We start from the raw sequence: 24,520 nt of genomic DNA, 5'->3' as shown, positions 1-24,520 counted from the left end.
CTATTTTGCATAAATTGTATAATTTTGCATTCTGAACCAATTTTGCATTTTATCGCTAGTTTGAAATCGCTAAAAACCACTCGTACGGGTCATATAAGATGAAGGCACATACAATGACAAAGTTTCAACATATTTTGCATTTATCGCAAATGCTAAAAATCACAAACTCTAATAACTGTTTATAGCATTAAAATAAATTAACATTATAAAAACTGAAGTTAGCATTTTGCTTCATGTAAGATCTTTCAATCCAGTACACTGAAACATTAATATCAGAACAATATTTTTATAGGTTTTCTATTCAGCGAGTTGGCTGTGCAGTTAGGGTCGCGTAGCTGTGAGCTTGCACGTGGGAGATGGTAGGTTCGAATCCCACTGTTAGTAGCCCTGAAGATGGATTTCCGCATTTCCCATTTTCACACGAGGCACATGCTGGGGCTGTACCTAAACTAAGGCCACGGCCACTTCCTTTTTTACAAGTAACTATTCTCATTTTGGTTCCGTATTGAAGTTGACATATGTCTCAAATATTATTACAATATTTTTAAGTCCACCTGTTCAATACAATACAATATAATCCACTATTTCATATGGTTAAAATTTTATACACAATACATAAAAGTCAATGGTACAAGTTTCATGTTTTTTTTTTTTCAGTTATATCAACCGTATACATTTTAACATGTTTATTACATTCACACTTCTGTTTTAAATAACTGACAGTGATTTTACCATCTTGGATTCATACTATGGGAATTGAAGAAACATCCCCCTTTAATGATTGTGTTTACACTCAAGGCCATCGCAGTCTTAATGACATATAACAAAAGGATCCATTTTACTTTTAAACTCTCAAATATTCATGTTTAACCACGTTTTAATCTTTGGTGCATTATCATTGTTTTAGATGTTATTGTATAATATTTTACAAAATCATTGTTCAACATTTTACCCTATAATTTATAAGATTAGAAAGACTCCATATGTATTATTTTTAAGATTGATATAGGCTGATGATGCCCGTAAAGGAGGGTGAAACATGTATCATTGACTTTTATGTATTATGTATAAAATTTTAACCATATGAAATAGTGGATTATATTGTACTATATTGAACAGGTGGACTTAAAAATATTGTAATAATATTTAAGACATACTTCCTTTTTGCCGAAAACCGTCCATATGTTGATGTGACATCGAAACCACTAGCAAAAAAAAAAAAAAGGTTTCTTTAACACAAACTCATTTAAGAGGAAAAACAAACAACTGATCATAATATTACACAAAAATTTTACATTCAATTCCAATGACAACACAAGTTCAAATAATATAACTTTAAAGCTTTTCAGTCTGTTGAAAACACACATATAAAACTATAACGTACCTGTAAAAAGAAAAAAGTACACATTATTAACACACTGACGACAGGCCCTGAACAGAGGCTGCTACCCCATGTAAACCAGATAGTTCAAGCCAACAGGAAAGAAATTACACTGCTGTACTCAAACTACAGTAACTTGAAATGTATTCAAGATTTCGCCCTCAGACTTTAAACATGTACTCACTAGGTTTCTTTGTAGGTCTGTATGTTGTGATAATTTTCAAAGCAATACCGCTTGTGGTTCCATTTAATAGTCTTTCTAATCACAGTGTAGTATGAATGCAATGTTTGTGCCATTCGTGTACTCATTGTTTTAAAGTATGCAAGGATTTCTCTTTACAGCTACTCTCCATTTAGTGTTGGCCGTTAATCATTAGAAATATTGTCCAATTCATTGGCTGAATAGTCAGTGTACTGGCCTTCGGTTCAGACGGTCCTGGGTTCAATTCCTCGCTGGGTCGGGGATTTTAAACTTCATTGGTTAATTCCAATGGCCTGGGGGCTAGGTTGTTTGTGCTGTCCCCAACATCCCTGCAACTCACACACTACACATAACACTATCCTCCACCACAATAACATGCAGTTACCTACACATGGCAGATGCCGTCCACCCTCATCGGTGGGTCTGCCTTACAAGGGTTGCACTCGGCTAGAAATAGCCACACGAAATTATAAATTATTATATTAGAAATATCTAATTCACTGTTACTCGGTACCTATTATAACCAGTCTGTGCATAATTAATCACAATTATCAGTAGCTGACAGCAACTGAATATGCCGTGCCATGTTAACATCTGCACTGGAGCTCCAGGGAATAGCTCTACATATCCGACATTATTTTGTTAAATACATGAAACTTTAAGAAAAGAAAGATGTAGCAATAATTTATATTCCATGACTACACTATTTGGAACTCATAATCTTGCCCACAATTTCATCAATACTCAAGGAAATACAAGGTGCATAAAAGCGAGAATTCTCGTAGCCTGTCACCTACTGTCAGCTGAGAAACTACGAGAATTCTCAGGGTTCATCACTCATGTGGCACATCAGATAATGAATTTGCATATAAATGTTGAAATACTTTGTCGTCACATAGGGCACGTTGCCATGGGCACGCCATCTTGTACAATGATTTTCGGCACGTAAAAACACTCGTGTATATACGAAGTTTCCATGGCTACAATGACCGTACAATTAAAAAAATACATCGACACTAAAATCTATGATCCTTCTACTCCATGACATGATTGAAAGTTGTTAAAATGATAGCCAACAGGTAGCACAACAAGGTAGAAACAATGCCCATGAGTAAAAACGGAGATCTCCAGGGGCCGCCAACAACTGCTGGCCGCAGTACAACGGAGATCTCCAGGACCGGTCGTCAATGTGTTAAACCGGTATGTTACACTGTTATGTTTTTTGATGAAGTAAAAAGATTTAAAGTTACTAAAGGTACTAAGGTACTAAATTCTCCACATGCGTAACCTCCCCTGAGTACTTTTTCCCCACTTTGTGATATTTAAATATTTCCTTCATAAATGTGTACACAATTAGTTTAATCTAATATGATAGTAATTATTATTCTTCAATAAGGGATACTAACATTATGTACATTATTTACATTGTTATGAATTCAAATGGGTTACTAACATTATTTACGTCGTCTGCATCACTTGGTTCGTCTGGAACAACTTCACTTTCACTTTTAGGATTACTTTCACTGTCCTCTTCATCAGTATGAATCCACTCATTATCATATGATAAAGAAGTTTCATCATCATCACTCTCCGCTTCTAAAGCGGTTAAAATACCCGCACAATCAAGCCGAACTGCACAGGATCAATGCATTTGCGAAGCTGTGACAGCTCTAAAAAATAATAAAATTTTACAATCGACTAATGCCGTCATACCCACTGTAGAAGCTGAGGGTGAAAATGTCTAAAGACGTCATACCCAGTTAAGGGGTTAACTGAGTTGACAGTGGGAAAATATGGCTTCCTTCTTAACAAGTTCAAATAGTTTAATCATCACAGTTACCCACTCCTCAGAACTAATCATAGTTCTATCAGGCAATGTTAATGAATCTTCGGACACTGTGAATGATTCCTCTCCAGCTAGCCTAAGTGTATTGTAGAAACAATAGTTTCTTAATCATCTGCATACCTGCCAATCTTTTAAAACAAAAAATTACACAATCCTTTCCCCCCGTCATACGATCCCAAAAAATTGCACTGGCAAATGGTACAAAAGAACATTTTTTTTTTTTTTTTTGCTAGGGGCTTTACGTTGCACCGACACAGATAGGTCTTATGGCGACGATGGGATAGGAAAGGCCTAGGAGTTGGAAGGAAGCGGCCGTGGCCTTAATTAAGGTACAGCCCCAGCATGTGCCTGGTGTGAAAATGGGAAACCACGGAAAACCATCTTCAGGGCTGCCGATAGTGGGATTCGAACCTACTATCTCCCAGATGCAAGCTCACAGCCGCGCGCCTCTACGAGCATGGCTAACTCGCCCGGTACAAAAAAAACAAACCTATCTTCAATTCATTAATACATGGAAATTGTTCTGAAAAATGTTTCAGAATATCATAACTATATTATATTTCTTTGCCATAATAAAACACCAAACTTTGAATTTAATCTCACAAGAACATATAACATCAATGGGATGAATGAAAAGTTTTAATTCTACATGTATATTAATATCTCTACTTAGGAGGTCACATGTTTTTTCTTTTTAATCTTCTGAGTAAATTGCTTGCCTTCCCCTCATAAACCTCCTGTGAGCCACTGGTCTACAACATAACAGTAATAGGGTATTAAAAGAGATTATGAAACAGAGAATCTTCACACAAGTACATGAAATGTCAGGGCTCAGTGACATCAATCACTGGACTGAAATATTCTGTGCTTGAAAGGAAATGTAACAGGGTTGAGAATTAGTTAAATTCTATCCCCTAAAATGATACCCAACAGGTTACCTCAGTGTGCTGTGGCACAACCAGTTATGGTTGCTAGTTTTCTACTCGGGAGACAGGTGAGTTCAAATCACCTTTCGGCCTTCCTCAGAAAGCTTTTCTGTAATTTCCGCATTCCAACACCAGGAAAATGCTAGGATGGTTTCAGGCCAAGGCCATGACCGTTTCCTTCCCATTCCTAGCTCATACTTATACGCTCATACAAAGGTGCATGTCATCCCCATGAAATGTACCAGGAAAAGCAGCTACAGAACTGATGAGGTGAACATGTCCTTTGACGCTCCTGGTACTAAAATCCATACAATAAAAAGCCAACAACAATCACATTTCGTAATATAAACATGCTTACAACGTACCTCATCATGTCGTATGCTCGAATAGTTCCATCTAAAGACGCTGAAACTATGAATTTACCACTGGCACTAAAGTCCACTGCTGTAACACCTGATGTGTGCTCATTATATGTCACAAAACAAAACCCAGTTCCAGTATTCCACAGCTTCACCTAAAACACAAAACAAAAGGGCTTTTTTGTCACAGAGTTATGAGTAATAAGAGGCCATAAAACAAGACTAGAAACAATTTGTAAGTAATGGAATGGAGCAAATAAGTGATAAATGAAGCCACACAACTAATTTCCTCCCTTATATCTTGTCGTCGCAATATCATGAACCCTAATTATTGTTATGAAATTAAAGGAGAAAAATAAACCATGTATACATCGCACATACATTGGTCTTCAGGTGTCAATATAAATGTAACAAGAATACACTCTGTAGCTTGCACACAGTTCAATGAGGTAGTAAAGGAACATGGACACGAGGTTTGTAGGTTGCCTCCATACCACTGTCACTTACACACCACTGAGCCGATATGAGGTGAAGTGAAACATTACATATGCACATATAACAAGTCTTTCACAATTGCTGAAGTGGAAAGACTGTTCTGAGAGGGTATTGCTCGAGTGGAGGAGGAAGTTTAGCTATGTTGAAAAATATATTAACTCAGCAACAGATGGTATTATCAGCGACTGTGAGGAGTTGATGAATTGCCTCAATGATGACGACAAGGGTGACAACATTACAAGTAATGAAAATCATTTTTTCCGTATTGAAAGAATCTTAATTTATAATAAGAAATTTATTTTAACTCAACCTATTCAATACAGTTCAAGATTTTAACATATTAGTTAAACATCGTTAAAAATCGTTGAGACATGTTTCGCCTCTTCTGTGGGGCATCATCAGTCATATCAAATACCTCAAAATTCTACCAGACGTCTGGTTGGAAATTATAAAAATATGTTACCTGAGTGAATACATTAAAAAACATTTACAAGATCTTATCATTAACAAAATGTCAAAATTAATTTTAAAATGTTACACTAGTGAACACGTTGGTGAATTTTCACTCAAAACAAGGCCGTCCTATGTACAGTATTGACAATAATGGTAGTTAAAGTCTTATTTGGTGCTAAGTTCGAAGACAGTTTAAAATTTATGTACAAATGTTGAGAATGAATGCAGAATACATATAATTGCAATTTACTGTACGTGTATGTTACATTGTAAAATAATGTGGAAAAAACATTCCAAATTTGTATTAATTTCCATGGAAAAAATTAAAAAAAATTTTTTTTTACTCCGGACCTCAATATTACGGTCTTGGTGCAGTCTAATAAAAAATGGCTTCAAGAAGTGAAATTTTGTATGTGATTTATGATCAGCTCATGTAAAAATGTTGCATTACGTTGTAATTCAACTTGGATGTTTATGTTGACTAATTATATTTTAGACTCAAACAAAATAGTTTGTCGAAGTATCCATGGGCTAATCACCTCCGTTGGACACTCTCTATGAAGACGGAGTGCCTAGTGCATGTAAACAACAGTTGATATTTGATTCAAAACGAACCATGTTGAAAACAAAAAAATAATGGCTTGAATGAGGGTGGTTGAAATGTCGTTAAATCTTCCCAATTGACTAGTGTTTTTAAGTTTCTCCATATGTATATGTTGTTGAAGTATGGGGTTTCAGTTTTATTGGTTGAATGGGCGACAGTCAAAATGTTGTCCGATGTAATTAATGTTGAGCTGTCTTACGTATGTGAAAATCTGAAAGGAAGGATAAATCCTTAATTAGTTGAGTGAAATGACGGGAAAAGAGAAAGAATGAATGCATTGGAGAATTGAGACTGTGAAGTTAAAAACTTACCTTAAGTGTTGTTGGGCTGTTACCTTATTACTAAGAGGTTTTTGAAGCACTGGCTGTCACTAACGTCTTGCTCCTCGTATTGTACGTGTGACGTCTAGGTGGAGGGAAGTGGGCCTGTGACTGGCGCATGGGAAGGAGTTGTGTGTATTGGAGGAAGAACAGGGGCGTGATAAGTTGAACGGCTTAGTGGGGGTGCTTGAAGAGGTTGTTTTGAGGACGTCAACTAATCTTTTGTCTTTCAGATTTAACTTGTTGAACGAAATTATTAATTGTTCATGAAGAGGGCTTCGGTTGTCTATTGGATCATTTAAGTTTTTATTACTATTGTATTTTTGGTCCAAGAAAATGTACAAATTTTTGAACTCGGTCATGAGTCTGCCTTTATCTAGTCTGTTTAAAAATTGGAGGTATTGTTCAATTGTGTTGAAACTGTGTCCTGTGGCCTTCATATGGATGCTCATTGCTGAGTGTTTGTTGTGTTTCTGGGCATTAAAATGGTCTGCATACCTAGTTGTGAAGCTTCTTCCGGTTTGACCGATGTATGAACTATTGCACTCAGCGCATTTCAGTCTGTAAATGCCGGAACTCGAAAATTTATTGTTGTCCGAGTTTATCTTGTTTTGGTTGAAGAATAACATTTGATTTGAATTTTGGGTCTTAAAGGCTATCTTAATATCATGTTTCCTCAAAGGGGTAGCGATTTGATGTATGATGGGATTAGTATAGGTAAAGGTTGCATACTTTGATTTGTTTTTTTCTATTGGGGAGAGGTTCGTGGTCAATTTCAATTTCACTTTATTGATTATTTTATGTATGATTGAGGGATTGTATCCGTTGAAAATAGCTATTTCTTTTATGGTATTTATTTCTTTTTTTCAAGTTGGTGGTTGACATGGGAATTTTTTTAAAAGTTAAAAACTTCATGATTGTTCCGTATTGAATAGAGAAAATAAGATGTACAATATTAAAGGGAAGGATCCACCTTTCAATACTCCGTAGTAAAAAGTAGTTACAACCTGTTTAATGGGACCGGTTTCAACACATTTAGAGTGTCATCATCAGCCAATTAGTGAAGATCTTAAAAATAACTAACATATTAAACACAGGCAAAATATTAACATTGTATCACATCGTGGCAATTCAGTTAATGTTCAAAACAGTCAAGAGAGTAAACAGAACATCACTATCTTGCGCCGAAAACAAATATATTTGAAGTTCATAAGCAGATCAAGTATGCACTTATGTAAAGTCGTTGCTAGGCAGGTCTTGTAGGCATTTGTTTTGTCCGGCCGAAGAGTAAAAGGTGACGTGAATGAAGTCTTAGGGAAACAGTGTAGGATTTAATTTCGTCAAAATCAAAGTGGATATATAGGTTTTAAAATAATTTAAAAACGTAAAAAAGAATAAAGCCAAATAAAAATATATTAAAAATGGGAAGAAATAATGAAAGAAATACGAGGTTCAACTCGAAACAACTTGCCGTAGTAATTGATAAAGAAATGATAAATAGAGAAAGGGGGTGGGGGACGTTTATTAGAGGGTGGTGATGGTGGTTATTGTTATTAGAGGAAATACAATTGGGCAACAATCCTTTATATAACACTAATTCGAGGAAAAAAAGAGGAAGAGAACCGACACTTCGAAAAATGAAGATATCGGTTAAAGGAAGACAAAGGGCCACGAAGGGCGTGAAAATGAAAGACTCCCTAGCCCTCGCAAACCTAATAGCCCTTAGCTGAGTCCTGGCATTGCTTCCACTTACTTGTGCCAGGCTCCTCACTTTCATCTATCCTGTCCGACCTCCCTTGGTCAACTCTTATTCCTTTCCGACCCCGACGCTATTAGGTTTCCGAGGGCTAGGGAGTCTTTCATTTTCATGCCCTTCGTGGCCCTTGTCTTCCTTTAGCTGATATCTTCATTTTTCGAAGTATCGGATCCCTTCCATTTTTCTTTCCTTCCCACCCTCCATCCCCCAGGGGCTCTGAACTTCGGAGCGTGGGTTGGCGACCACGGGGCCCTTAGCTGAGTCCTGGCATTGCTTCCACTTACTTGTGCCAGGCTCCTCACTTTCATCTATCCTGTCCGACCTCCCTTGGTCAACTCTTGTTCTTTTCCGACCCCGATGCTATTAGGTTTGCGAGGGCTAGGGAGTCTTTCATTTTCACGCCCTTCGTGGCCCTTTGTCTTCCTTTAACCGATATCTTCATTTTTCGAAGTGTCGGTTCTCTTCCTCTTTTTTTCCTCGAATTAGTGTTATATAAAGGATTGTTGCCCAATTGTATTTCCTCTAATAACAATAACCACCATCACCACCCTCTAATAAACGTCCCCCACCCCCTTTCTCTATTTATCATTTCTTTATCAATTACTACGGCAAGTTGTTTCGAGTTGAACCTCGTATTTCTTTCATTATTTCTTCCCATTTTTAATATATTTTTATTTGGCTTTATTCTTTTTTACGTTTTTAAATTATTTTAAAACCTATATATCCACTTTGATTTTGACGAAATTAAATCCTACACTGTTTCCCTAAGACTTCATTCACGTCACCTTTTACTCTTCGGCCGGACAAAACAAATGCCTACAAGACCTGCCTAGCAACGACTTTACATAAGTGCATACTTGATCTGCTTATGAACTTCAAATATATTTGTTTTCGGCGCAAGATAGTGATGTTCTGTTTACTCTCTTGACTGTTTTGAACATTAACTGAATTGCCACGATGTGATACAATGTTAATATTTTGCCTGTGTTTAATATGTTAGTTATTTTTAAGATCTTCGCTAATTGGCTGATGATGACACTCTAAATGTGTTGAAACCGGTCCCATTAAACAGGTTGTAACTACTTTTTACTACGGAGTATTGAAAGGTGGATCCTTCCCTTTAATATTGTACATCTTATTTTCTCTATTCAATACGGAACAATCATGAAGTTTTTAACTTTAAAAAAAATTCCCATGTCAACCACCAACTTGAAAAAAAGAAATAAATACCATAAAAGAAATAGCTATTTTCAACGGATACAATCCCTCAATCATACATAAAATAATCAATAAAGTGAAATTGAAATTGACCACGAACCTCTCCCCAATAGAAAAAAACAAATCAAAGTATGCAACCTTTACCTATACTAATCCCATCATACATCAAATCGCTACCCCTTTGAGGAAACATGATATTAAGATAGCCTTTAAGACCCAAAATTCAAATCAAATGTTATTCTTCAACCAAAACAAGATAAACTCGGACAACAATAAATTTTCGAGTTCCGGCATTTACAGACTGAAATGCGCTGAGTGCAATAGTTCATACATCGGTCAAACCGGAAGAAGCTTCACAACTAGGTATGCAGACCATTTTAATGCCCAGAAACACAACAAACACTCAGCAATGAGCATCCATATGAAGGCCACAGGACACAGTTTCAACACAATTGAACAATACCTCCAATTTTTAAACAGACTAGATAAAGGCAGACTCATGACCGAGTTCAAAAATTTGTACATTTTCTTGGACCAAAAATACAATAGTAATAAAAACTTAAATGATCTAATAGACAACCGAAGCCCTCTTTATGAACAATTAATAATTTCGTTCAACAAGTTAAATCTGAAAGACAAAAGATTAGTTGACGTCCTCAAAACAACCTCTTCAAGCACCCCCACTAAGCCGTTCAACTTATCACGCCCCTGTTCTCCCTCCAATACACACAACTCTTTCCCATGCGCCAATCACAGGCCCACTCCCCTCCACCAAGACGTCACACGTACAATACGAGGAGCAAGACGTTAGTGACAGCCAGAGCTTCAAAAACCTCTTAGCAATAAGGTAACAGCCCAACAACACTTAAGGTAAGTTTTTAACTTCACAGTCTCAATTCTCCAATGCATTCATTCTTTCTCTTTTCCCATCATTTCACTCAACTAATTAAGGACTTATGCTTCCTTTCAGATTTTCACATACGTAAGACAGCTCAACATTAATTACATCGGACAACGTTTTGACTGTCGCCCATTCAACCAATAAAACTGAAACCCCATACTTCAACAACATATACATATGGAGAAACTTAAAAACACTAGTCAATTGGGAAGATTTAACGACATTTCAACCACCCTCATTCAAGCCATTATTTTTTTGTTCTCAACATGGTTCGTTTTGAATCAAATATCAACTGTTGTTTACATGCACTAGGCACTCCGTCTTCATAGAGAGTGTCCAACGGAGGTGATTAGCCCATGGATACTTCGACAAACTATTTTGTTTGAGTCTAAAATATAATTAGTCAACATAAACATCCAAGTTGAATTACGACGTAATGCAACATTTTTACATGAGCTGATCATAAATCACATACAAAATTTCACATCTTGAAGCCATTTCTGATTAGAATGCACCAGGATCGTAATATTGAGGTCCGGAGTAAAAAAGAAAAATTAAATTTTTTTTCCATGGAAATTAATACAAATTTGGAATGTTTTTTCCACATTATTTTACAATGTAAAATACACGTACAGTAAATTGCAATTATATGTATTCTGCATTCATTCTCAACATTTGTACATTTGTTACCTCTCGTCCTATCATGAACACAATACAAGATCTGGTTCCTCTCTTGCCATACCTATAAACCGCGCTGCTGTGTAAAACCGCTCCTTCATAATCTCTGTGTCTAGGTCATGGAATTCGCTACCTGCGAACATTAGAGAAAATCCTTCTCATCGCAAGTTTAAAGTGGCTTGCTGGGAGCATTTGCTGGGTAGATCCCGCTGACTTGCTGGATAATTGTTGAGTGAATGAAGGAATGAATGGGATGAATGAATGGATTACTGCAGTTACATAATTTAAGTGTACGTTATTTTGTGTATTTTAAAATTAAGGATTCTTTCATTATTATTATTATTATTATTATTATTATTGCTATTAGTATTAGTATGGGTCCAAAGATTGTGGATGGACAGTATAGGCTGCGAGGAAGGGAAGAACTTTACCGAGACAATGAAAGGCTAACTGAGTCCATGAGAAAACGGAGACTTAAATTCTATGGGCATTTATTTAGAATGGATGAGAAGAGACTAACGAAAAGGATTTTCACAATACTAGACAGCAGACCTAAAGTGTCGGACAAATGGTTCAGGGAGGTGAGAAAGGATCTCAGACAGGTGGGACTAAATTCGGAAGACATCTCAAACCGAACAAAGTTTAGGTCAGTGATCGACAGATTTCAGGGATTCCATGACGAACCAAAACTTAACCGTGGGTGGACGGACGAAAGAAGACAGGCTGCCAGAGAGAGGATGCTGAAGTTCTGGGCTGTGAGGAAGGCTTCCAGAAACATGTAATTGTTATCTAACGTGGTCTCTAATGGCCGTAAACGAATATATATATATATATATTGCTATTAGTATTATTTCTTTTATTTGTATTCGAAATTATAAGTTATGTATATGTATACTCATCTAGTGGTTAAGTGTAAGAGAGGGCCTTGAGCCCTAACTTCGTCACCAATAAAGGCATTATCTATCTATCTAAATTTTAAACTGTCTTCGAACTTAGCACCAAATAAGACTTTAACTACCATTATTGTCAATACTGTACATAGGACGGCCTTGTTTTGAGTGAAAATTCACCAACGTGTTCACTAGTGTAACATTTTAAAAATAATTTTGACATTTGTTAATGATAAGATCTTGTAAATGTTTTTTAATGTATTCACTCAGGTAACATATTTCTATAATTTCCAACCAGACGTCTGGTAGAATTTTGAGGTATTTGATATGATATGTTAAAATCTTGTACTGTATTGAATAGGTTGAGTTAAAATAAAGAATAAATAAAGAATAATAAAGGTAAGAAGAATAAGGTTTATAAATTTCCATAAATTGAGCAGATTTTAACCTTTTGTATTAACACTAGTATGGTAATTTTAACTTTTATTGATGTATTTAAAGCAAGTTTCATGTTGACCAAATTCTTCCGTATTTTGTAACATCGAGATATATGAACCTCATAGTAGATTTACAGTAGCTAGATCATTTTGTGTGATATTACATTTTATTATAACCTTAATCAGTGTCTTAAAAGTGTGACTGTGGTTAGCTTATTTCATTTGTATTTTGTATCATCGCGATGCAACAGAAAGTATTTTTTTCTATGTTTCTAAAAACTCAGTGTTGTGCAAGCAGCTGTTATTATGGTGGCAACATCACTTCCGGCAATGCAGTGACCAACATTTTGAGCAGCTGTAGTGTGCAACCTTAGGCTGGCCCACCTCGTCGGCTGTAATTTGTATCCAAGTAAACAATATTCTTCAGTAGTTTACATTTTCAGTCGCAAAGTTTTGTGAATATGTTTCATATGACTTAGTAGCCCAATCTTGGCATGAAACGAACGTCCAAACAGATCACATGAAATTGCTGGGGAAGGGTAGAACTGAACTTGATGGAGCTTCCGTGCTCGTCGTTGTTTATCCTCTTTACATCACCTTCGTTCCTCTTCAAACACTGAAACTGATGTAGAAAGAGTGTAGCACCGAAGTGTACGATTCTCAGCAAGTGCTTCCCAGGATTGAGTGTTAATTCCAGCTCTTTTCATAGTATGCTTTAGCTGATCCTTGAAATGCCTCAAAGGGGCTCAATGTGCTGGAACAGAGTTCACTATACAGAAGTTGACGAGGAAGCCTGGTTTCACTCATGTAAAAGACTTGCCCTATTCATCTGAGATGGTGGGCAATGATGATAGCCTCAATGCTTATAGCATGTGCTTTCTCAAGAACTGCAAGGCTGGTGACCCAGTTCCTCCCATTTGATGTTCTGGCCCACCTATAACTGGTAAAAACTTATGCCCTTCTTCCCACTCTCTAGACCCTAAGAGATTTTCGAAGTTCGGCATCAACTAGTGCTTATATCTAGGGATGCACCTGGCCTCAGCACAATAAAACTGCTCCTATTTTCCACTCTTTTCATTTCTAGTGGGTTTTTTAAAATTTATAATCTTATTTACATCGAGCCAACGTAGGCAGGTCTTATGGCAACAATGGAATAGGAAAGGGCTAGGAGTGGGAAGGAAGTGAGTGTGGCCTTGATTAAGGTACAGCCCCAGCATTTCCCTGGTGTAAAAATGGGAAACTATGGACAACCATCTTCAGGGCTGCCGACAGGGGGGTTCGAACCCACTATTTCTTGAATGCGAACTGACAGCTAAGTGACCCAAACCACGCAGCTACTTGCTTGGTCTTTTGGTTTTGAAGTTGCATTAACTCCAAAAGTTTTTCGGTGATGATGGGATAGGAATAGGCTAGGACAGGGATGGAAGCAGCTGTGGCTTCTATTAAGGAACAGCCCCAGCATCTACCTGGTGTGAAAACGGATAACTCGGAAATCATTTTCAGGTCTGGCAAAGGTGGAGTTTGAACCCACTATATCCCAAATCCAAGCCTATATACCCAAATACTAACATTATGATAAAAATAAACTGGGGTGATGATACAGCATCGAGGTATGTATGTCCTTTGCACACCTATTTATGGAACCGTGTATCAAGGAAGAGGTGTGGATCTGTGCTCTTCAAATAACAAGAACATTTCAACTGAACTTGAATTTAATCAAAGAAATACAGTGGAACTCGATTATCCATTCCCACAAACTATGTTTTTCCGGATTATTCGTTCAGATTATGTGGTCCCATGAGCATCCCAATTAAATCACATTGTAAAAATCTGCATTTTATTCGTTCCTCGAAGAAACAATTTCCCAGATCAACCGTCCAGAAATTTTAGTTCCATCAACACTAAATCCTCGATTAAGCGTTTTTCAAGAAACTATCTCACGAAAGGACGGTTACGGCCTACCTACGGATCTTGGCGTTAATGTCCCGTCATTGTGATAATTAGAGAAAGTACTATACTGGAAAACTTGCATAATGGACCATTCGGGTGGTATTGTTTAAAGAATCCTCGGAAATCATAAAGCACAGAGTGGTCACAACAACTGGAAGGAGACAGCTCTAGTTGAAGATGGAATGAGTTTCGTCAAATGTTCGTAGTTGTAAAACGTCTACATTATGTGCAGGGTTAGATGTTTATTTTTTAATTTATTTTTTCAATTGTATCGTTGAACAGGTTTTTGGCACTTCCCTCAGGGCATTGTATAGTTACTGGGCTTTCAAGCAGGAATCGAAACTGCACCTCCTTAACACAAATCTAGTGTTTTAATCTTATTGTATGCGATTACAGTAGAACCTCAATAATTCAAAATCGGTTAATTAAAAATCCCACGTAATTTGAAGATCTCGTTCCCGAAAACATGAGATACAGTTTTGCATGTTATTTAAATTGTTTAAATCAAAATACGGATAATTCGTAATTCGAAGTACAATGTCGGCCCCATTACCGAAATTCAGACTTTTAATTCGAAACTGCCTTCACATTTTAAAACAATAGTATGTTACAGAGTAATTTCAACTCGAAATTTATCCGCGTCATAGTAGAACGCGTATTCCGGAACGTGGAGGGGTAGCTTTCCGCACTTACACTCACTTCGGTGGGTCTACAGTGCGCTTCATGATTGCCAAGTTGAATAAAATCGAAATTCTTTTGTATTCAACCTTTTAAAGGAACGCCGTAATATCAGGCAACAGGCAGTGTGCGGGAAAACAGAATGCGCGAATGCTGGCGATGCCGACAGTTGACAAAAAAGCGTGGCTCATATAATAAATTCGTAGGCACCGAACAATACTGTAATTGCCGATGAAACTGCATAGCTTTATTTTAATGCGAGCCCAAACGGTCTTATGGTTGTAAAGGAGAAAGTGCTAGCCGGAGAATCGTACAAGGGTGGGGGATGGGGGTCATTGTAGTGCGTTGCAATTGCAATGCACATAGAAGCGTGAAACGTCTTAGAAAAGTTCGATAAGCTACAATGTTTTAAGGGCGTCGGGCACTTTCCATGCCAGTACAAAGCATCTAAAAATGCAAACAGTACAGATATCCAAAAAAAATAATGCATTTGCACAGGGGAACCAGCACAATTTATCCTCGTCTTTGAATTGTGTGATTTTTTTCTTTCGTTGCGTGAGGTTATGTTCGTCAGTGATTTATCCAAGTGCATTATTTGAACATTGTAAATGCACCTTGTTGGATACATTTCGGAAATAGTTTTTCCATGGCATTGGAAAGGTTTAAACTGTGAATCGAGGTGATTGCATGTATTAATGGGTCCTAGAATACTTTGTGACGCGGCAAGTGTTTACATTTCTGAAGTACGAGAGAAGTGCCATGGCAGGAAATTGTACAAGGATAGAGTCATAGGAAAGTTTGATTTTAAGGGCATCGGGTACTTTCTGGGTAAATACAAGGCATCTAAATGCATACAGTATAGTACTCCAATGAATAAAGCACTTGCACATGGGAGCCAGCGTAGATTTCTCCTCGTCTTAGAATCGTGCTTTTTTTTCTTTTCTTTCTTTCGTTGCGTGAGGTTATATTTGCCAGTGAAATATGCAAGTGCATTATTTGAATACTGTAAATGCACCTTTTTGGATACTTTTTGGAAACAGTTCTTTTTTCATGGCATTTGAAAGGTATAAACTGTGAATCAAGGTTAACTGCATGCAGGAACGGGCCTTAGAATATTTCATAACGCGGCAAGGGTTGGTATTTCTGGATTGCGAATTGGCGGTTAATTCAAAATCACGTATTTCGAAGTCCGATTCTTGAGTCCCAACGACTTCAAATTAACAAGGTTTTACTGTATGTTATCGAGACTACAGTATAACGGATGTTGCACCTTTCATACCTAAAGGCATGGGAGCTGTTGGGATTGCCTATTAGTCTTTTGGTCCTAATATAAGACTGGGAATTTTACCTTTTCGTATTAAAATGTCATAAAAGCCACAGTTTATTTGTGCAACTTTGCATTTAAAAAGTTTGTATCATTTCTCACTAGTACTGACTTGTGCAGTGAGCATGCTTTCCAGCTGAGTTCAAGGTCACGAATTACCGTAATTTCTGAAGTTTTGATAATTTTTTTCTCCTTCCACTCTGATTGCAATTAGTGACGGGCAGAACTGAATTGTATCCGAGAACTTTTGAAAATCGATACTTACATTCAAAACCATATTCTCGAGTTCAACCAAGACCAATTACAATACTCGCACTGGCCTGCACCCACGGCTGTATTGCCATTAATCGAAACCTGCCTTGAGGTCTGAGGATTATAGTTGGTCTTGGTTCAACATAACCTTTAAAAGTTGATGTAGGCCTAATTTACATGGTACAAGATTTCCAGAAACTGACTACGAATAGTATACCCCGAAAATCAAATTACAATGGAAAAGTAAAAAAAGAAGGGATTTTGCCATCATGCTAGGCGCTTTTGTATCTAATGCGCTTTACTTTATTAGATTAGAGAATTAAAAACTACTTGTGGTGGATTGTCGTTTGGCTTGGCGTAATTAGATTTTTCGAAGAGTTTGGCTGATCAAAGTTGCTGAACTGAAAGAATTTTTCACGGGAAACTGACGGAATTTCCCTGACAAAAATTGAATGTAAAGTATAGAGAATTTTAACTTGCGCACCGGTAATTAATGTTTGAAGACAAGATGGTCTAACTTGCCTGCCTCTAACCCGGAGGGCCCGGGTTCGATTCCCGGCTACGTCAGGCATTTTTACCTGGATATGAGGAATGGTTCTAGGTCCTCTCAGCCTACGTGATTACCTTTAATTGAGGAGCTATCCAATGGTGAGATGGCGACCCTGGTCTAGAGAGCCAGGAAATAGAGCTGAGAAAAATTCGTCACACTGACCATACGTTAAATCGTAATCTGCAGGCCTTCGGGCTGAACAGTGGTTGCTTGGTAGGTGAAGGCCCATTGGGGCTGTAGTTTGGTTTGGTTTGGTTTGGTTTGGTTTGGTTTGGTTTGGTTTGGTTTAGGAGTGTTTGTACGATTATAATTATACATATTTTATTTTTGTGACGTTTACCCAAATTGTTGATAGTTTTCATTCGTTCCCGGATTTTCCATTTTCCCGTGTTGTACTTTTTTTTCCGTGATCCCTCCAAAAAAACGAAGAATCGAGGTTACACTGTAAACGTGAATAAACTATTTACACCAAAATTCAAATAAATAGACAAGTTAGAATATATTGATATATTTGAATATTTTCTTAATTAGCACATGCATGCACACATTTAGCAAGTCAATTAAATCATCATCATCACCATCATCATCATCATCATTTCCCATTATCCAGCTGTAGCCAGCTAGGGGCAAATATGGTTCTCTCCACTTTCTTTGGTCTTTCCATCACTCCTCCTCCAACACTGTGTCCCAGTCCAGGTTTCTTTCTCTAATGCTGTGTTGGATTGTGTCCTTCCATCTCAATCGTGGTCGTCCATGGCCTCTCCTTCCTTGCATTTGCATTTCCATCACCTTTTTTGGCATTCTTTCATCACGCATTCGTTTTATGTGCCCAAACCATCTTAGTCGGCTCTTCTCTATTCTATCATTCATTTTTTCCACTCCAATTTCTTCCCAGATTTTCTCATTCCTTATTTTGTCTCTTCTACTCTTCTGTATCATACTTCTCAAGAACATTTCGGCTGCCTGTATTCGACTCTCATCCTTCTTTGCATTGTCCAAGTTTCTGCTCTGTAAGTTGTTATGGGTACTTAATACATCTTGTACATAGTTTCCATTGCTTCAATTGGCACATCTTTGTCCCATAACATGTTTCTTACACTATGATAGAAACAGCTTCCAGCTTGAAACCTCTTACTAATTTCAGCATCCAGTCAAGCATTCTCTATTAATTCACTCCCCAGGTACTTGAACGTCTCCACTACTTCCAGGGGCTTGTCTGCAAGTCTAACCTGACCTTTCCCCTCTTTTTCCCCTCTAGTCATAACAAGAGTTTTACTCTTTTCTACACTTATTTTCAATCCACAATCTTCGATCTTCAAATTTCACCACATCCAACTGTTCTTGAACATTCGTGTCCTCTTCTCTCCAAATCACAATATCATCTGCAAATAACAACGTTTATTTCTCTTCCTCCATATGCTGCTTTTGCTGTTCTCATGATGTCATCCATTACTATTGTAAACAGGATTGGCGATAGACCACTTCCCTGCCTCAGCCCACTAGTGATTTTGAACCAACTTTTCCTGCCAACTTGTGTTTGCATGCAACTACAACATTCCTCGTACAATGCAATGATTTTTATTAATCCTTGTCCAATTCCTTTTTGCACCAGACTGTCCCAAACTTTAGTCCTGGGGACACTGTCATATGCTTTTTCAAAGTCAACGAATGTCATCACCATATCATTCTCATACTCCCATTGCCTTTCCTCAATTGAACTGAAATTAATGAAATGTAGAAAAAAAAAAAGAATAACCAAACAGGGAAACCGGAAACTTAAAGAAGCTGCATCTACTTGAGCAGCACCCACCCAGAACAGTCTTTGTACTTCAGTAATTATAAAGGACTTGTTATATGGATCTCATGTTTTCACTCCACCCCATACCAACTCAAATGAGGTTGCGGTGCAAATGTGTTAATACCCTAAAGACGAGAGTGATGACCATAAACTCACCTTTCCATCCTCGCCTCCAGTGACGATGTACTGACCATCAGGGGAGTACTTAAGACAGCTCATGTTGTTAAAGTGTCCCTGTTGCTTCATAACATAAGTTTCACTCTGCCACTCCCACACCAAGAGCTGTCCATGTCCTGAACATCCCAGAGCGATCCAGTCACCGGTGTTGTTGAGAGCTATAGATGAGATCTGCTGGTCTGATATACTGTGAAATGACCAGCAAAAGACATTTCAAACCACAAGTATTGCAAGAAGTATAAAGGAAAATAAATTGAAAGGAGAGAATTGAACACTGGTTTACACGAGTCAATTTTTATTCCTTGACAATATACCGCATTTCTCCGAAACCAAGATGACCCCACTTTTTCCTTCAAAAAATTTAATCAGGCTTAAAAAGTGCTTTGTGAAATAATAATTTTATTTATAACAAATTTCAAATTTGAGAAATAAAATCATCATCATCATTATCATCAATGTCTCACTCCAGTCGCCCGGGTGTGGTTAACAAGCCTCCTCCACTCCTTTCTGTCCTTCGCTCTTTTCCTTACCATCTCTTTCCAATTCCCTTCTTGTTACCCATTCCTTTCCTATTCTTTTTACATGTCCGAACCACGCGAAATAAAATAAATGCACACAAATATAATGTAAATCCTCCTACTTCCATAATCATTATCATTAGATACTGCCTTTGAAAATTCAAGGAATTCCTATTCGTGAGCCCGTATTCATATCGTATTTCCTCGTCTTATGGACATTCTGACCATGTATTTTTCGCGCACATACCACACAATTTCATGTTTTGACTTCCTTGAAGCGTCCTTGTTGAAGGCCACTGAATGCCCTTCTTGTACAGTATGCATTTTTAAACTACCTTTGTCTTCACACCACTAGCAAACGATGGTTTTAGTTACGCCGTATTTTCTTGCGGCTGTACAATTATTCTTCATTTTTGTGTGTTTAACAACCATTAACTAAAAATTGGCATAGTAATATCGACGTGAACCCATTGAAAATTTACCCGCAATACCAGTTCACGTGTGTCTACAATACAACGATAAATCACGAAAATATTCCTGTTGCCTGTAAAACTCTTACTAAGCATCAGGTACAAATGGCTGCCGCTAGATACACGTCTCGCTTGCCGGCTTTGGCTGGCTCCAGTGGCTAGTGATGTACAGTATAATAAAGATGCAAACGTTGAAAGTCAACGAGTTTTGTGCACCGTGATATGGCCATTCCGCCTTTGTGTTTTTCGTGCACATACCTCACAATTTCATCTTTGACTTCTGTAAAGCGTCCTTGTTGCGGGCCACTGAATGCATTTTGTATACAATATGCAATTTTTAAGCTATCTTTGGCTTCACGCCAATGCCGAACACTGGCTTTAGTTATACCTTATTTTCTTGCGGCTGCACAATAATTATTCATTTCCGCGTGTTTAATAACTGTACCGGGAGGTACATCTCAATGCCGCGCATTCAAAACTAGCGCCCAAATGAACTCCTCTATTGGTAAAACAGTGAAACTGAAACTACACCAACTCGGAACTTTAATCAGAAGAATCAGAAGAGGTCACCACTAAAATACTGAGTAATTTTGTTATTGTGCTGTTTCCCAACCTGAGTGAATTTCTACTTGTTTTGTTTGCCATTCATCAAGAAGTTTGGACATTCTCCCATAGATGACACTACTAAAAATCTATGATCACACACCCTGATGCAAAGTGTAAGAAGTTATAATTTAAAGAAGTTTTGTATCTATAGGTTGTTGTAACTGAATGATGTTCATTTATTTTTGGGTTGGCAATTCTTCCATTTATTTCCACCAGTTTTGAATCTAGCTAATCCCTAATTTCTGTAATTCATTTTCCACCTATCACCGGCTTCTTCGATTCTGAGTGTAACTTTGAAATTAACCAATAAACTTGAGAGGGTGTGGCTAGTTCTTGAATGGTCTCGAACCTTCCTTAAGGGTTTATACACTGTGGATTTTCACGTTTCTTGTCCAATTGATTGTCATCTTATTGAGTGTGCGTGTCAGAGCAGGAGGCGGACAGCCTCTTTCATTGGTCAGCAGTACATCTACAACGTAAAGGCCACATAACATCTTGCTTTCTTGCTAACTCCGCAGTTTAACCCGAGGGAAAGGTCTGAATCGTTAACTATGTAACCTACTTTTCTAAAATTGTAACTTTCAGTTGGCTAATGTAAAAACTTCATAAAATCTTTAACTGTAAATCGGGGATAGAGAGTGATGTACCCTCTCGAGTTCCCCTTCATCTTGGTTTGAAGTACCCACGTTTCTGCTATGTATTAAAGTTATATCCATCCGTGCTACCTCAGTAGTTTGGGATTAGCCCCTGTTTCATCGGCCTAGTGCCCTAGGTGTTAATGTTTTGTTTGGGGAGCACAATCCTCCCCTCCGGTCAAATTGTACTCGGGCCGCTTATTTAACCTGTTCTTTTTCACTAAGGCCCCATAGGTTGGGTACTAGATACCTCTGTACCGGGCGAGCTGGCCGTGCGCGTAGAGGCACGCGGCTGTGAGCTTGCATCCGGGAGATAGTAGGTTCGAATCCCACTATCGGCAGCCCTGAAAATGGTTTTCCGTGGTTTCCCATTTTCACACCAGGCAAATACTGGGGCTGTACCTTAATTAAGGCCACGGCCGCTTCCTTCCAACTCCTAGGCCTTTCCTATCCCATCGTCGCCATAAGACCTATCTGTGTCGGTGCGACGTAAAGCCCGTAGCAAAAAAAAAAAAAAAAAAAAAAAAAAAGATACCTCTGTGTAAATATATTGCTATTTGTAAATAGTGCCTTGTAAGGCCAGTGATTGCGAGATTTTCATGCAATGTTGCCTTGAGAAACTGAGAGCCTGTTAGCTCTTTCGCAAGTTTTGTAATTGTAAAGAGTGCCTCTGGAAGGCTAGATATTTGATTTTAGGAAGCAAGTGCTCTTGAATTAGGGGATTTCTGCCCCTCATTACATAATACCTCTTCCTTTTGTAAAATTGTAAAACTAGGGGCTTAAAGCCCAAAGTGTTAAGGTTCTGAATCTTGGACTTTTTCCCAATCTTGTTTAATGATTGCTACTTGTACCTGTAATATTGTCATGAAAAAAAATCTTAAGTTTTAAGTTCTGAAAATATAACCTTCAGTTTAAGTTTTAAATTCTATTCTTGACATTGTAGTTACACCCATTCACCCCGGCACCTTCTTTAACCTCTTTCTGCTCCACGGGTATCCCCGTAACAATAACCATTAACTTAAATTTGGCATCATAATATAGACGAGAACTCTCTGAAAATTTGCCTGCAATACCTGTTCCATGTCTCTACAATACGCGAAAATATTTCTTCCATCTATAAAACGGTTACTTTTACTAAGCATCAGGTGTACAGTAGACACGTTATAACTCTGTCACTAAGTAACCATGGCCTTTCTAAGAATTCTAAGGGTCATATCCTTGCTATTCCATTTCAAATGACATTTCCTGCACAGCTGGGACTTGCAAGTACGGTACATTCTGGTTGATCTTGCAATTAGTACAAGAGAGTAGCCTAATGTTTTGATGCCATTCCACAGATATGAGAAACGTTTCTGTAGAAGCTAGTAGAATGTCATTGTGTCTTAACTATTTTCCGAGAACCACTGATATTACACAGAGTCACTGTATAATTGACTGCTGCAGCTAGCAATGTATAATAAAGGTTGAAGGTCAAGTTTTTTCTGCGCGCAGGGGGTGACGAGAAGCAGCGTGGTTACCGTTGTAACCAAAGCTTACATTCTTTACCCGATACCTCCATTTCGAACTCGTAGTTGGGCTGCCTAATCAGATGAAATGGGGTCGCTCAGCGGATACCTCAGGGTGTTCAGATGCCAAGTAAGACATGAAATCTTACTTCAAGTTACGCTTTACGTGAGTATGAAAAGATTAACAACGCACGGGAGACGCCTATAGAATCTCATGACATAAAAGTAATAATCATCAACCAATTTCTTAAATCAAAGTATTCAACGACGTGAGAACTGGTCATGACTAAATGGAGTACTTAAATAATCAACGATTCACTAAGCTAAGCAACTAACTTACCAACTAGGCTATAATGAAAGAATTCATGACACATAAAATTGTAGAAAAATAAACAAGATATTTATTGACTAAATATTGGACTGTTAAATTGGAATTTTATCCAAGGCATTACTTGTCATTGCGTATTTACAAGTGTGGATTGTGAGTCAGCGCTGGCTCGTAGAAAGAAAAATAATATCTAGTATTAAACTATGTAGGTCAGTTCCATCATGAAATCAAAATTGAGTATGTACATATTTACAATCGATCACTGGACATCTAAGATCCATTCTGAAGTTAAGTCATAGATACAACACCAACATAATTAAGTTGTTACGAGAGCTCATTTGCTTTAAGACTAATTAAACAAGTCTAAATAAAACACCCGGTTAAGCTGAAGTGTATATAAAGTCCACTAATAAGCTCAAACTTGAAATTAAACTAAATTATAACTTTAAATTGCAGGACTGAACTGTATATCACAGTTATATTTTGATACGGAGTTTTGTGGATGCGCAGAGGTGAAAGAAGGTGCTGGGGTGAACAGGTCTCCAAATGCGAAATTAAAGTTAAGATAAAATTTAACAAGGTTATATTTTCTTTTGAAAATCAAGAAATAATAAGAATAACAGGAACACAGTTGAAAATCAACAAGTTAAGAAAGTACAATTACAGTTTTTACAGAATTTGGGCTTCGAGCCCCGGACTCACAATTCTTGGGCAATTAGCCCAACTTTACTCATACACGATTTGACAAAGGGGCAGAAAACCCCAATAATGCCCAGGAGCACTTGCTTCCAATTACACAGAAAAGCCTCCTCGAGGCACGCAGAAACAAATTTTAAGAAAGAGCAACCCGCTCTTAAGTTCAAGCCTATCAAAGGCCACACCAAACTCCACATTCAAGCTGTCCTCCAAGGACATATACACGGGGGTTAAAAACACCCAACCTACTGAGGCCATTCAGAGAAGAAACAGAAATATTACATGGCCTCCACAATACCAACTTGAGAGGAGGCAAAACTGCACTCCTAATATACTTTACTAAAACCTACCTGGCACTAGGCCGCTAATGCAAGGGCTAATCCCATACTAAAGAGGTGACTTATATAAGAAAACGATTCACATTACACTAGAAGGGAAGAAACGGTTGTAAAAATAAGTTCACCTCAAAACAATATGAGTGGGAGCTCGAGAGGGTTAAGCACTCTCTATCCCAATTTGTAGTTTAAAAAGATAGAATAGATACCAAGGGTCTTTACATTTTAGAGA

At 37.7% G+C, this 24,520-nt stretch overlaps 1 protein-coding gene across 1 annotated transcript in view; it reads right to left on the bottom strand.

The window, feature by feature from the left end:
* The window catches only part of LOC136865957 (periodic tryptophan protein 2 homolog), a 247,620-nt gene that overhangs the window by 136,112 nt on the left and 86,988 nt on the right, over nucleotides 1–24,520 (bottom strand). Inside the window, exons 8-9 of the mRNA XM_067142521.2 lie at nucleotides 19,175–19,382; nucleotides 4,721–4,869 (exon numbers count right to left, since the gene is read on the bottom strand). Coding sequence (XP_066998622.2) covers nucleotides 4,721–4,869; nucleotides 19,175–19,382 — 357 coding nt within the window. The remainder of the gene's footprint in view (nucleotides 1–4,720; nucleotides 4,870–19,174; nucleotides 19,383–24,520) is intronic.

Source organism: Anabrus simplex, chromosome 3 (assembly GCF_040414725.1).
Source record: "Anabrus simplex isolate iqAnaSimp1 chromosome 3, ASM4041472v1, whole genome shotgun sequence".
NCBI lineage: Eukaryota > Metazoa > Arthropoda > Insecta > Orthoptera > Tettigoniidae > Anabrus > Anabrus simplex.
This window is presented reverse-complemented; position numbering and strand designations above follow the sequence as displayed.